Below are 14,156 nucleotides of genomic sequence, written 5' to 3' on the forward strand. Positions count from 1 at the left end.
TTGCCTTTGACCGTATCATTCCTCCTGGCATCTTATTGGCTTTGTTGCTTTTACCTTTGTTAGCTTCATTTTTTTTATGTCACTGTCAGTCTGATTTTGCCCATAGTATGATTTTCTCAATTGCTTGAGATAGAGATTTCCAGTTCCCACCTGACCAGTCCATTGTATCAGCTTTTGACAGTGACAAGCCAAGTTTGAAGTAGATGATTTTCATTGCTTTTCCTCTGTTGACCCTCAGGCTTTGTGAACATTCACTGACTGTCCTCCCTCAAACTCCCCTCTGCTCTGATGCCAAAGCTGACAATATTTAGGCTGCCAGTATTGTGCTTTTTATGTTGGTCTGATGTCCTCTTGTTTTCCAGTGTCTAATCACAGTGTCCTTTCTTTTACTGCAAGTCCATTGGAAAATTTTTGTGGTTCTCTGCATCTGTGTAAGATGCTATAATAAACATCTGGTATATACAATAACACTGCAGTAATACAAATAACTAATATCTGCAACAGTGGCTTGATCCTGAACAGTGACAGGGATGGTCTGATGTCTGTAAATGGCTACAGATACAATTATGTTGTAATTGCACCTCCCTAACATGATTCTCCTTGAGTATTGAACCTTGGTCTTCATGCCTGCTCACTCTTTTGCCAAAACAAGGAGGCATCTGAATCAGTTCAGACCCATCTATTTGTTCAAACCAATCCCCCAGGTACCTCCGTACCAGATGCAACACATTTTTATTGCTGTTGTTTTTCTTGATTTAGACATCTGCTCATCAAGAACTGACCTTTTAACAAAAGGTCTCCAAAACACATCAGATTTCTTTTATTCACTGCTGCCTTGCTGGAAATACCTGCTGTAAAAGCAGCTTGCCTATAAATTACTTCTTTAACAGGAAAGCAAATGTTAATATCTCATTAAGCATTTGGATCAATAATATGTTTATGTTTAGAATAAATTTTCCAAAGGCCAGATTTTCAAGAAAGCTCACTTTCAAACAGAATTTCTTGTTTCCAGAAATTGTGATTGGGGCCAGACTCTTAACAAAGCTCTGTTCTCATGTAAACACCTAAATGATGGCCAGGGTTACAAAGTACTCAGTATACACCAGCTCTTGTGGGGACTCATCAAGTCTGAAAGACTTTCAGAGAGACACCAGTGTGCCACATGTGCTAGAAAATCAGATTATTTTGCAAACTAAAAGTGGGACCTTTTGCAAATTCTGGACCAAATGAACCTATGAAAGTCCTGGGCATACTTTCAGAAGCTAGGTTGTGAAATACAAGAATTTTTTCTTTACTTCTGTGAACTTCTAAGGAACAGAAGGCCAGAGCTTTTCTACCCAAGGATTTTGTCATACAGCACTGGCATTTTCATTTGTACAGCTCAAGCAGTGTCCTGGAGCTACCTCACAGAAAACCAGCAGTACTGCAGTACAAGTGTATGATCTCCATCAACTGCACAGCACCCTCCTCCCACAAGATGAACACAACACATTGCAGAAACACTATGCAAAATGAAAGCTGGAAGTAACGTGTGTTTGTCGTCTTTTGCAGTATGACTCCCTTCACAATCAAACTAACTCTGTAAGAGTTTTTCAGATCAGGAGTTTCCTTTCCAGGCTATGCAGAGAGCTTGTTTTGATTAATCAAAATCCAGGAAGCTGTCAGTCAGGAACATGGGACACAGGACAAGACAAGGTGTCTTTTGTCACTGTTTTGGACTCATTGATTGTGCTGATGCAGGTGGTCAACTCAGACAAATCCTTTAATAAACTTCAGATTTAACCAGCTCATTTTTTGTTCCTGCTATTGCTAGTACAGTCTGTTTAAGAAAAGACCCATTCTAATTGTTAGAAAGCTTCCTTTAATTTCCACTCTGACTGTATTTCAAACCACTGTTTATTCCTTTCTACTTGTGCCAGCATTGTCCTTTAGCCATGCTCTCTCCTGGCTATTTACCAACTTGCAACATTCATCAAATGCACTCAGGCTCTCTTGGGCTCTGTTTTGCTAGATTGAACCAGGACAGCTGTCTCACAATGCTGTTTGCAGCTCTCTCTGCAGTTTTGAATTCATCCTTCTTGAAGATGGATAAGCAGATCTGCATGTCTGCAGACTTCTAGATCTTACTGACTCTGCAATTTCAACAGCACCCTATGCAAGAGGCTTTAGAGACAGTGTAGAAAACAGGAGAGGGGAGAAAGGGACAGGTGTAACATCTCACCTAAAGCAACCACATTCAGGTATTTTGCACTAGTTTCAAGATTAAAAAGGTAAAAAAACCACCTGACTATCATTTGACATTTTTATAACTGCCCAATCTTTATGTAAGAAGTAAGCTGCTAAAAAAGAGAATGCCTAAGACATATTCACTGTCAGCTGATCTATGAAAATCTTGGAAGGTGGAAGGCATGTAGGTTTCTACATTCTCTTCTACTTTCTATAAAGATATGCTCAAATAATTGAATAGTTAGTTCATTAAAACAATGTACACAATCCTAATTCTGGAGCCACATTAGGATATCGTTCCTATAAAAGAAAAAAACCAAAACAAACAAACCAGCTTTACAGGTCAGGAGCTTTCTTCAGGCACTCAGTTGTTGTGGGTGAAAGCCCGTGCCTCTCACATCACCCTACCAGCATGAGCCAGCCCTGCTGACTTAGTGGACAGGCTCTGGCCAAATGCAGCTTTATCTAGAGTAGCTTTCCTTTTAAGAAGACTTGGATTCAGCCTCATTTACATAGTTCAGGTGATGAACTGAAGATATACTATTCTTAGAAGAACTGGTTTTAGCCAGCAAATAACTCAGCTGGAGTGAGAGATTCTTAGGGAGTCAGGCAAAAAAGCCCACAGCCTTTTATGTATGCTGCTCATATCAATGATCTACAGAGCTCAGGAGTGTAGGAAGCCAGCTAGGCACACAAGAGGGATGGAAGTCTGCCTCGTTTCTCACAGTGACTGGTTTCCAGGTTTAACCTTCTGAGACAAAGTAGGCTCTTGTCTGAGACCCTGAGAGATGAGGGTTACTTCCTTATATTCAAACAGGTTTTGTTCTGCTTTGGGGAAATAAAGAGAAGATCTCTGAGAAAAGGAACCTAAAATATTTGACTTCGAAGAACATTCCTTGGAAGACAAACTAAAGCACTAGAGAGCAATGATGCATAAGATCAGAGTTTGTGCCTCCAACCTTCTTTTCTTTGGTTACCCATATGAGAAAGAAAAGATTAAATTTAATGGCAGATTTAAGGAGAGCAGATAAAATATAGAGGAAAGAACCTGTAAAACCAACATACTAAGACCTGGAACCTTTGCCAACTCTCATATGAAAGTTAGCCTCTTCGGTGGAAAAAAATATGCACACATAGCCCAATAATTCATTTGGAAACAGAACTAAAAACTGTTTCCTTCATTCATGTTTACTTCAGACATGAGGAAACCTGAGAGGATCAATCTATAAATGGCCCAGGAACATTCCAGAAGCTTATGCCCCATATCACCCAAAGCACCTGTAACAGAGCTCTGGCTTTCTGCAATGCAGTTATTTATCAAAGCAGCACCTAACACACCTGACTGATGGTATGCAAAACAGAACTTACTGTTTTTTTCCAGGCAGCCTCTTGCTGATGGTTACTGAACCTTTCACTTCTTCCAAGCCCAAGCTAACTATGAAACATGGAACCATCTGCCAGAGTCATTAAAAGATTTAGCCTGCTTTGACAAAAATGAGTAAGAATGAAGTTTACAAACTGAACTCAGATACAAATAAGGGGTTCTCTCATAAATCTGTGTTCCAGAGACATCTTGGGAGGGTTGAATGGAGAAAAGCATCTCTGACACAGTACCTGGAGGCTTTACAATGTGCAGCATGCATACTGCATCACCATGCTATGTCCTGATACCTAGGGAGGCAAACAGCGACAATTTTGATACCTATTCTACTGATGTGGCTTTTGGTCTTGTGCACCACTGCTATAGGGGGCAGGAGGCAGAGAGACTCTTTGGATCCCCTTTGCGATGCTCATACCCCACCTGGAACCTGGAGCTCTGGGCACTGCTGGGGAGACTGCAGATCAGTGCCATGGCTCAGGAGCCCAGGCACAGCAGTAGAATTCAGTCTGCTGCCCAGATGACCAGGGTGTTCTTTGATGTTGCTGCCTGTCTACTTGCTGCTCTGTATCCATTGCAAGGCTTGCAGATAAAATAGCTATAGTTTAGCTCTTTATTTTCTGCAAAAGTTGCTAGTGACTTTCCTTAGTCAAAACAAAAGAATTCAGAAGTCAACCTAGTACAAACACTACATGAATAAATGATCTTAGAAAAAGATTTATCTGATTTCTCAGCAGCAAGGCTTTATCCATCAATTACCTGCTTTATGTAAAACTGTCACTCGTTTCTTATCATCCTGCCATGTAGGAGAAATTATCTTTTAAACACCCTGCTTGTATGACTGTCATCATTACTACAAATAGTAAAAGTTATACTATTAAATTGCCAGAGAATTTTTCACCAAATACAAAAGGAACCTCTGAGCTGACAGGCAGCAGATGGGAACACAGCTTATGGAACTGCCTGGCAGCAAGGGCAACAGCTTTCACTTGCTTCTGCTTTACTCATTTTTATATGCATGGCTGAGCCTATTGCTTGCCCTGTTGATACTGTATTTCCATAGTTCATGCTGAAAAACTTTTTTCCTTTAACTTCTTTTAACTCTTAAAATATTCCACATTCTACAACCTGTTGCTGCCAGCTCTCACCATATTATCACAATGTGCATGTATCACCTGTTCTTTTTAAGCTTCCGGCTCCAGTAGTCATCATATAAATATGAGAAGGCCATTTTCAAGACCCAGTTGAACAAGAGGGCAAATAAAGACCACCATCATTTCATGAGAGCATTTTAAAATAACCTCATGACTTTCACAGGGCTGAGATGCATTTTTTGGAAAACTTTGATTCAATGGGAGCTGGAACTGCAGCACACAGTGCTACTAAGCAGCAGGAATGAATCCTGTCTTTCGGTCTTACAAACATGGAAAGTGTATGTATCTTCCTTCAAGATTTACACCTAAGAGTTCATGACTTTAGAAGCCTCACGTTAGCCTCGCTAAAGATGAACTCCTTGCAGCCATTTCTCCTGATTGTCAGCTAGTATTCAGTCCACCTATCTCAGTTCTCATGATGGAGGGTTGTGATCTGAAGCACCAGCACCTTTTATGGTCTTAGCAGGAGACAGTGAGCTAAGTATTCCTGCTTCAGCTCTGATTTTGATGCTCTGTGAGCATTAGCAAACCTCCACTCTGCAGCTGTTGATTCCTCGCTCTGCCAGTGGGTGCAAACATACTGCATCTGCCATAAATAAATCACCCAGGATTAATCTATCAGGTGAGATGCATCTGTGGGATGCTGTGGGCCTTACTCTTCCACTGAGTTCAGAAGGCTGGCTCACTTTCTTGCTTAGTGTGCCATAAATGAAGAATCACTGAAGTGTATTCACAATGACTATGCGGTGGCTGGTAGTGGGTTTACACAGTGTAACACTGCTTCTGATGCGTGAAATTGATCCTTAACACCTTTTGTGTGGAGAATATTGTCTGCCATAAATCTATCTCATTCTGTTTCAGGGGACTCAAGATGCTTACTCACAGAAGAACTTCATGTTTAGGTGCAAGAGAAAAGTATATTTAAGGGGTTTGCATCTTTGGGATGCTCATATTGAGATTCTATGAAGCCTAGAATACCAGTTTTGCTCATTTTTTGTTTTCCTTCTCCTTCCTCCATATATTCTTAATTTTATGAGAGGGACTGGAGTGATAGCTACACTTTCTTTTGTACTGAGTCTACTCCTGTACAGCAATCATTTTTAATTTCTCCCTATAAGGTCAAAACAATATGTAGGGAGTGCAGAGTCTAATAAGATGTTTGAAGTAGATATTGAACCTCCCTGCTTCACTGGAGTTCTACATTCTGCAAAGTCAGCTAGAGGAGATTTCAAAATGGTTAGAAATGTGTATTGCTAAAATAAACTGTACCTTAGGAAAACTTCCAAGTCCTGACAGTTCTGAAATGCTGTATTTAGTGATGCACAAAATAATAAGTGGTCTGATCTAACCCCAAAGTCAAACTTAACCATTTTAAAGGAGTTTTCCATGGCTTTTATAATTCTTTTCCCCTGACCCAATACACATCTGGTTCTAGTTGGCACCAAAAAGATAGATGTATTTAAATGTCATGACAAAGGCTAATCTTGTATTTCTGCCTTGTTGGGAGACAGGAAGTACTAGAAATCTCAAAGATTTTCCCTGGACGTCTATCCACTTTTTACATAGTCAAGTGATTTACATAGCTCAGAGAAGAATTCAAATTTTTGTGTTAGCTGAACTGACCCTCTCAACCTCCAGAGGCTCATTCATCACTAGGTAGAGTTTAATAGAAGACATTGGAAAGGCTGTTCAGTCCTGCCTTCATGGCTTCAGCCAGCCATGAAGGTCTTGATCCTTTGTATCTTTGCTCTTTCTGGTAGGAAAATCCAGTAAATGAAATAGAACTTCAGAACACTTTTAGGCAGGGAAAAGAAGTAGTGCATTATTCAAGATGGTAGAGAAAGAAAATAAAATTGCTCCAAATCCTGTGATTCCACACTAATCTTTACATTTCCTTTATGAGCCAAACTCAGGTAGATCTGAGTAAAGGTAACAAAATTGAGATGGGTCCTGGGACTGCTAAATATTTAGCAGTATGTACTACAATTTGTCTATAGAAAACCCTTTAGTTATAAAGTGCATTTTCCATAAATGGCCTAGTTTCTGTTTGCAGTAGTGACACAGCCGCTTGAATGTTCCTGAAGAGCTGGACTGCAAGTGTTTAAGATTCCATGAAAACCAATTGGAATGAGTTGTTGAAGTTACTTTCAAAATGACAGATGGCTTTCAAGCAACTTAAACACTTTTGAACATTCAACCCACGAGCCATTTCTACAATGATATTGCAAGGTGATGCATATGCACTTAATATGTTCTTTCATAAGAGGAAAACCTGACACCAGAACTTGCCCATGGCTACAAGGAAAGGCTCACAGTGAATTTAGAAATTGAACCTCCCTGCACACATTGTTGTGCTCAGACCATGCTTCTCTTTATGACCTTACCATATGCACAAGAAAAGGCATGCCTGCCATGATGGAATACTGGTGTTTCACAAGTCTTCTCAGCAGGTTCTGCTGGCATCCTTGTGGCAGAACAGCATGTATAAGTGCTAGTGGAAGAACACGTTAATATTTAAAGTAGGCAAAAAACAATCTGTGAAGAATATGTTCATTTACCTTTCTGATCTTCCTTTTTTCCTTCTGATGCTGATGCTTTTTCTGATAAAGTGCCATTATTTCCACTGGCTTTTACCACGTTTTCTTCCTGTATCGTTTCTTCACCAATGGCTACGGTGTGTCCATTTGAAGTTTCAAAATTTACTGTTACATTGCCATCTGAAATGAAAATTAAAAAGTTATTGCCTAGTTTAACTACTTACTTAGCACCTACTTACAACATACAGCATCCCTCTGCTTTCAAGCTTCTGTGGATGAAAAGCAGAAAGACTTACTAAACTCTGAAGCATCAGGCTGCAGATCTGCTCTGGAAAGTAATTCTGTAAAGAAACTCTGTAGGCTTTCATATTATTTGGGTGGACACCTCCGCAGTAGCGGGCTTGGAAATTCATGTTGGTTTCCTTTTTCATGTCTGTAAATGAGCATCCTGTTCTCTTATCCCTGCATCTTGGTTTACACAGCAAAGAAATGTGTGCATGGGCCACAACAAAGCTGCAACGTGTTCCAGTGTGTCCCAAAAATGAACAAGGAGGGGGCAGAGTTGCAGGACTAGTATGGTGCACTCCCAGTACATAAATCAGCCAAGAATTCTGACAGAAGTTCTCAGCATGTATGTGCCCATTTACTTAATAAAAATGTCACAAAGACATCATCCAGTCTTAAGAATCAAGGTGAAGTCTTCCTGTATCGCATATCATACCATTATTAAATTCTGCAAATAAAATTCTCAGCTCTGATGATACTTTACTCACTTAGCCAGACTAGCTCAGCTCGAGAGTTTTTTTGATCCTGAAAAAAAACTTCTTTCTCTTCTCTATTTGTCTCTATATTCCTGAAAAGTGCCACTCTTGCTGCCTGACAGCTCTCTCTGTTCCATGCACTTTACAGGTGCTGTTGATTTTCTTCTCTGGTAACTTCTTTCTGCAGGATTCTCTTGCTGTCAATCCAAAATATAAACCAATATACATGGCATCTCTTATGATTTCTCCCATTGATTCTTCACTAACTGTGGCAATTCTCTTCTTGCTGTGTGTTATTAGACCTGGATGTTTGGCACTTCCCTGGTTTCAACACAATCATGCAGCCTCTTTCCTACCACCTTGGGGGCTCCCACTAAGGTGACTGTTTCATTATTTTCCACACACTAACATCAACTTGATTTGTAAAAATTTCATTCTGCCTTCCTAACCTTGTCTAATTTACTACAGCTGACACTTGCACTTACCTTACTGTAACATTTAGTTTCTTCAGCTTCTCTTCCAGGAGTCCTTAAATCGACTTTGTCCTCTCCACCTCCACATGTGACACTGCCACCTCTTATTCATGTCTTGCTTCTGCAAACACCTCCTGCCTCCAAGTGGCACTTACCACTTTTCACTTCATTCTTCTTCACTCCATGTGAAACACCGTCACTTCTTCACATTCTTACCTCTCACATTTCAAGACTCCGTGTAATTTCCTCTTTTAGCTTTCATCTCCATAGCCATTCCTTCTAACTACCTTCACACTCCTAAACTGTCTTTCCTACCTCTCCATTTTTAGTACCTTCAAACCAACTCCATATTCTTTCAAAATGTCCTTAAAAATTACAATTTTCATCAAACATGAAGCAAAATATGATGGAGATAACTCAGACCAGACTGATACGGAAGGAAGAAGAGAAAATTGTTCATGTTTATATCCTTTTCTCACTTTCCTCAATCCCTGTAAGGAATCTAAAGTCCCATTCCCTTTTAAGGATGGAAGAGAGGATCAAGGACACTGATGAACAAAGTATTCACACTTTTATCATAAATGATAGTATTTATGTTCAGACTGTAACCAACCTGAGAAGTTAACACTTTTCATTAACTGTCCCAGCTGTAAATGCAATTTACAACTTTCAAAGGGACAAGGTCATGCAGGTCCCCAGTAAAGCACATGGCAAAACCCACAACAAACTCACAGATGGACAAACTGAGGTATGGAGAGTTTACATGTCTTGTTTTAAGACAATGACAGTGGCAGAGACAAGTGCAGAAGCCAGCTATGCTGAAAGTCATAGTCTGATAATTAGCCAAACTCTGTACGGACAAGTGACGTCACAAATCAACAAACAAGCCCTTTACTTCTAAATATCTATGTGTATGATACAAACCATACACACTGATACTTTCCTGATTCTTCAGATCACACAGAAAAATACCATTTCTAGGAGAAAATTATTTTTGGAAAACATGGAGTTCTTAGACTCCTTGATAAAACGACCAATGGTTTGATTTTAAGCTACACAAAACTATTTTTCTCACGTGACTTTTATTTGATCTAGATTTATAGAATATAAAGAATTTTAGAGAGAATACCGCTAGAAACATAACTGGATGTGGCGTAGAGGTATTAACCTTGGCTTACTCAGGCTTTTCAAAATGCAAATTCTGACTAATGCCAGTTACTAAACCTTAGAGCATTTTGAAACAAGTGATTTCTTCCCTACAGCTTTATGCTGGTGCCATTTGTGATTGTGGCCTATGTGATAGCGGTGGGATCCATATGATCCCAGCACTGGTACTTTTTGACACCTGAAATGGATTATGTTGATTTTTCTGGGTTCCAAAATCCCTAATTTTTCAGACAAAATTTCTCATTTTATACTCTAGCAGCTTTAGACAGCAGACCTTGACTCAAAAATAGATTCATCACTAATTCAAAAAAATTCTGGCAAACAGTAAGTAGGAGCCACAGTTGTCACATTATTTACAGGGAGCATTAAAATACTTCAGGACATGACCAGAAGTCATCTGAGGCACCTATGGCAGAAGCAGTTACAGACCACAAATCTCTTGACTCAACTTCATTTGTAAACTGGCCCAAATTACCTCTCACACTTCTCAGACTGTCTCCTCATACCTATTTATACTACATGGAAACAATGCAACAGTGGCTTTATCATACATGTTTAGTACTTAGTAGCTAAATTCTAGTTAATGTGTTATCACCTTGCTCAGGCATTTCCTTCAGCACTCCCCTTCTTATCAGCTCCTCTCTGCTTTGTCTTGTCGAAATCTTCCTTTCCAACACTAAAGAAAAAGCACAGTTAAGAATAGATTTATTCTCATACTGCTGATGCTTGTGAAAAAACGTAGAGAACGATTTTTATTTTGTAGAAAGAGAAATCTTTTTTACTCTGATTCTGCAGGAGAAGTGGTCTGGGTTTTCATGGACAGTCTCTGAAAATATTGTCCTGCAACTTCAGGCACAGAAGGTGGGGACTCATATGACCCAATATGCTGATCAAGTCTCCTTGAGGCTTCTTTTATTGTCAATGGAAAAAGGTACTTTCAGGGTGAAATTGAATTGATCCTAGCACAGGCATTTAACATGTAAAGATACCTCTTTCCCACTAACTAGACTGATTAGCTCAGCTGGAGATACCTCCATCTGATTTGTTGAGGTTTTGAGTAGGGAGAGACAAATCCTGCTCATAGCAAGCAACTCATGGAGTAGCCTTTGGGACGTGCAGACTGTTTAAAGGAAAAAAAACCAACAACAACAAAAACAACCTTTGACAGAAGCCAGAAAGTTGTGTTCTAAAAGGAAGTAACATCCTCATTGATCGATGCTGGTTGGCTTTCATGGAAAAAAATGCACCCTCCTGGGTTTAGATTAAAAAAAAAGCAGCATACACAAAAGCCCCAAGACTGTGACACAAAGCATTCTAATTATTATATTTATTTCCCATGGGAAAAGTGTTGAATCGTTTTATAGGGAAAAGCATTTACAGATGCCGAAACAGAATAGCTCCACACTGCATCCCATCCCCAAACCAATGCAGTGATCTGGGAGATTATTGTAATGATCTATGGGACCATGGTGCCTAATGTCCACAAAATGTGGGCATCACTTGTAAAATCCCGTCTCCCCTGTTAGGAAAAGGTAGTCTCCTATCCTGATTCTGTTTACATATGGACATCAAAATCCATGTAATGTTTGGACCTCAAGCTGAGGGCATGTGGTGAAGCTTCAGCTGTGCTGGACTTCATCCTCTTAATGCTTTGGGATAGGGCTATTTGTCTCATCAACTAATTCAAACACTCTCTAGGGTCAGTCTAATTGCTGTATGCAGATTGATAATACCTCTTGCAGTGTTTAATTTCACTTGTGCCTGCCCAGTTGGAGTGACTCAGCCATAGAGTGAAGTGACAGGCTCCTATGAAGGCACAGAGAGAGGCAGTTTGGCTCTTCTGAGAAAGCTGCCCTTCATGCATAGCAAAACACCTTTCCCAGCAGCAGGTAGTCTCCATCAGGGAAGGGGATGGTTGAACAGAATGGAAGAATTTGGGTTTCAGCTGGAAGGGACCTTAAACTACCTCATTCCAACCCCTCTGCCATGGATAGGGACACCATCCACTAACCCAGGTTTCTTAAAGACCCATCCAATCTGCTCTTGAATGCCTACAGGGATGGGGCATCCACAAAAACTCTGGGCCACGTGTTCAGTGCCTCACCACCCTCAAAGAATTTCTTCCTAACATCTAATCTAAACCTGCCCTCTTCCAGTTTAAAGCCACTTTCCCTTGTTCTGTCATTACACGCTCTTGTAAAAAGTCCCTCAGATTCTGTACTTCTCAGATGTACAGTACCAGGTTTATTTTTCACACTGCAAAGTGCAGGGATTCAGCAACTGCTCAACATGGCATGCATTTCCCCATCAAAATAGCACCAACTCCTGGCAGAACAGCTGGAGGCAGTAAACATTTTGACCAGTCCAGTTTAAGCTACTCATGCCTGTGAGATCAAGAGTTCACAAATGCAAACACTACTGGCTCAAAAACATGTAAGCTGGCATTAGGTCTGTGTCTATATACTCAGGTACTTTGTGGGATCTGTCCATTAAAGGTCAAACCTCTGCAGCATTCAAATCACATCTGACAACATAAAGGAGCCCATGAGTGGGGCTGCAGACCCTCAACATCAGCCAACCTCCTTGGGGAGAGTGTGGTAGCCTGAACTCTGATCAAGGGAGACTGCCTTGGGTCCCAAGCCTAAATTACTCACAAGCTCTTCCAGTTGGTCCCCTATATTTTTTAAAGTATGTGCCCTGCAACTGTGTGTCACACATTGGCACAGGGAGTGCGCCCTAGGCTTGCAAAGAGTTTTTCATGTAGGGGAACACTCAGTCCCACAAAGACTCTTTTAAAAGAGATGGAGGGTCATGGAGACAGAGGACTACGTGGGCAAGCATGGATGGAGTGTCTTGGTCTTTCTAGAAAGCAGGTGCATTTGTAAGCAGGGTGAAATCTCCTTTTACACAGCCCTGAAAGATGAACACCTTATGCACACACTTTATACTTGTTTTGTTGCTGGCAACAGAAATATTATTTTTTACTATTTTGGCATTACAAATATTATTTAATTCCCACTCTTTTGTCTCTGCTTCCTTTTTACATTTGTTTTCTTGGGGACAGTGAAATGAGATGATCTCTTACATACCTGTGGGACAATCCAATGCCACTTGAAAACAATAATGCCTTTTCCATCAAGTTTAAGAACATTGAGTCAGACCTCCCCCCATCAATGTCCCTCTCTAGTTTTCAGGATGATATATTTTTTCAGTTCTACAACATTGAATTAACAACTGTATTGAATTAATTATCATGGGAAATGTCAATTGTCATTAAAATACATGAACCCCTTACACTTCTACTAAAAACCTCAAAGCATTTTATAAATTACACAGGTTTCATAACATCCCTGAGACATAACTATCTCCTTTTCACAGATTAGAAAATTTGTGAACAGATAAGAAGCTTAAGCCCCAGTCCTCCATATTCTAAAATGCTAGCCCTGAGTGGTGTTTTTCTTTAAACTGATTTAGCTCAATTAATTCAGCTTGAAAAGATAATTTATTTAAAATATTATTTGGCCCATGGAAAGAACATTAGAAATCAAGCTAGTATTCACTACTAGTATCATAGTTTTAATTCCTACAAAGAAAAAGGAAGAATCTTAATTTAAATTAAAGTGGCAAAAATATGTCACCTTGTATGAGAGGAAGAGTAGCCTGTCAACTTAGGAACTTTTACTAGGTGCCGTTTAGTCAGTGTGGACTCATCATAATAATTTATGGTTTATTGCAGACTTTAGATTATGCAATATATTTCACATTTACACAGTCAAGTATTTTGTACCACTTAGTCATGCAGCACCATCATCCAAACATCTCCTGACTTCTGAATACTTGACTTTGTAACTATCATTTTAGGAGACCTTACTGAAACATAACAGTAGTCAAAAGTAATTGGCTTAGCTGACTGGTTTGAGACTCTTAACTTGACTGTGCAATTAGGCTGAGTGACCAGTTGATGCTATCAGTACAAATCTTTTCTGCAATATGTGTATATGGTAATGTATATATCTATATATGTGAATATATATATCTCAGCATGCCTGTCATATATATATGTAGATATATATGTGTGTATATAAAGGTGTGAATATAGATAAAATTTCAGCATGAACACCAAAACACTCTTTATAACTTTAAGCAATGATATAGTGGAAAGAACAATTTCTCCATCTGTGTATATGTATTGAGGTTGATTACAAAGTGATCAATCCTGAGGGTAACTAGTTATGAGTCCTTGCCTACTGAAGAAGGCTGAGGTGAGGCAGGCAGGCAGTCTCCAGTCTCATGCTCCTGAAGAATCAGAAAATGCCAGGTCAAAATCCTTCCCCTGCTGCAGTCAAAAGCAGAGCTTGCTCTGACTTCAGGTGTAACCATCAGAAAGGATGTGAATTTATTGTATTGTATGGAGCTCTCATTTACTCAAGTAAATCTTACTCCCCTTCACAAACATTTGC

The 14,156-nt window shown here is 39.8% G+C and overlaps 1 protein-coding gene across 5 annotated transcripts in view; it reads right to left on the reverse strand.

Annotated features, from left to right (window-relative positions):
- The window catches only part of PHACTR2 (phosphatase and actin regulator 2), a 133,890-nt gene that overhangs the window by 31,706 nt on the left and 88,028 nt on the right, over window positions 1–14,156 (reverse strand). For 4 of the 5 annotated variants that reach the window (XM_032101978.1, XM_032101974.1, XM_032101977.1 and 1 more), the window contains exons 3-4: window positions 10,292–10,372; window positions 7,317–7,475 (exon numbers count right to left, since the gene is read on the reverse strand). In XM_032101978.1, coding sequence (XP_031957869.1) covers window positions 7,317–7,475; window positions 10,292–10,372 — 240 coding nt within the window. The remainder of the gene's footprint in view (window positions 1–7,316; window positions 7,476–10,291; window positions 10,373–14,156) is intronic. The other variant, XM_032101975.1, reaches the window with a different exon arrangement.

Source organism: Corvus moneduloides, chromosome 3 (genome assembly GCF_009650955.1).
Source record: "Corvus moneduloides isolate bCorMon1 chromosome 3, bCorMon1.pri, whole genome shotgun sequence".
Lineage (NCBI taxonomy): Eukaryota > Metazoa > Chordata > Aves > Passeriformes > Corvidae > Corvus > Corvus moneduloides.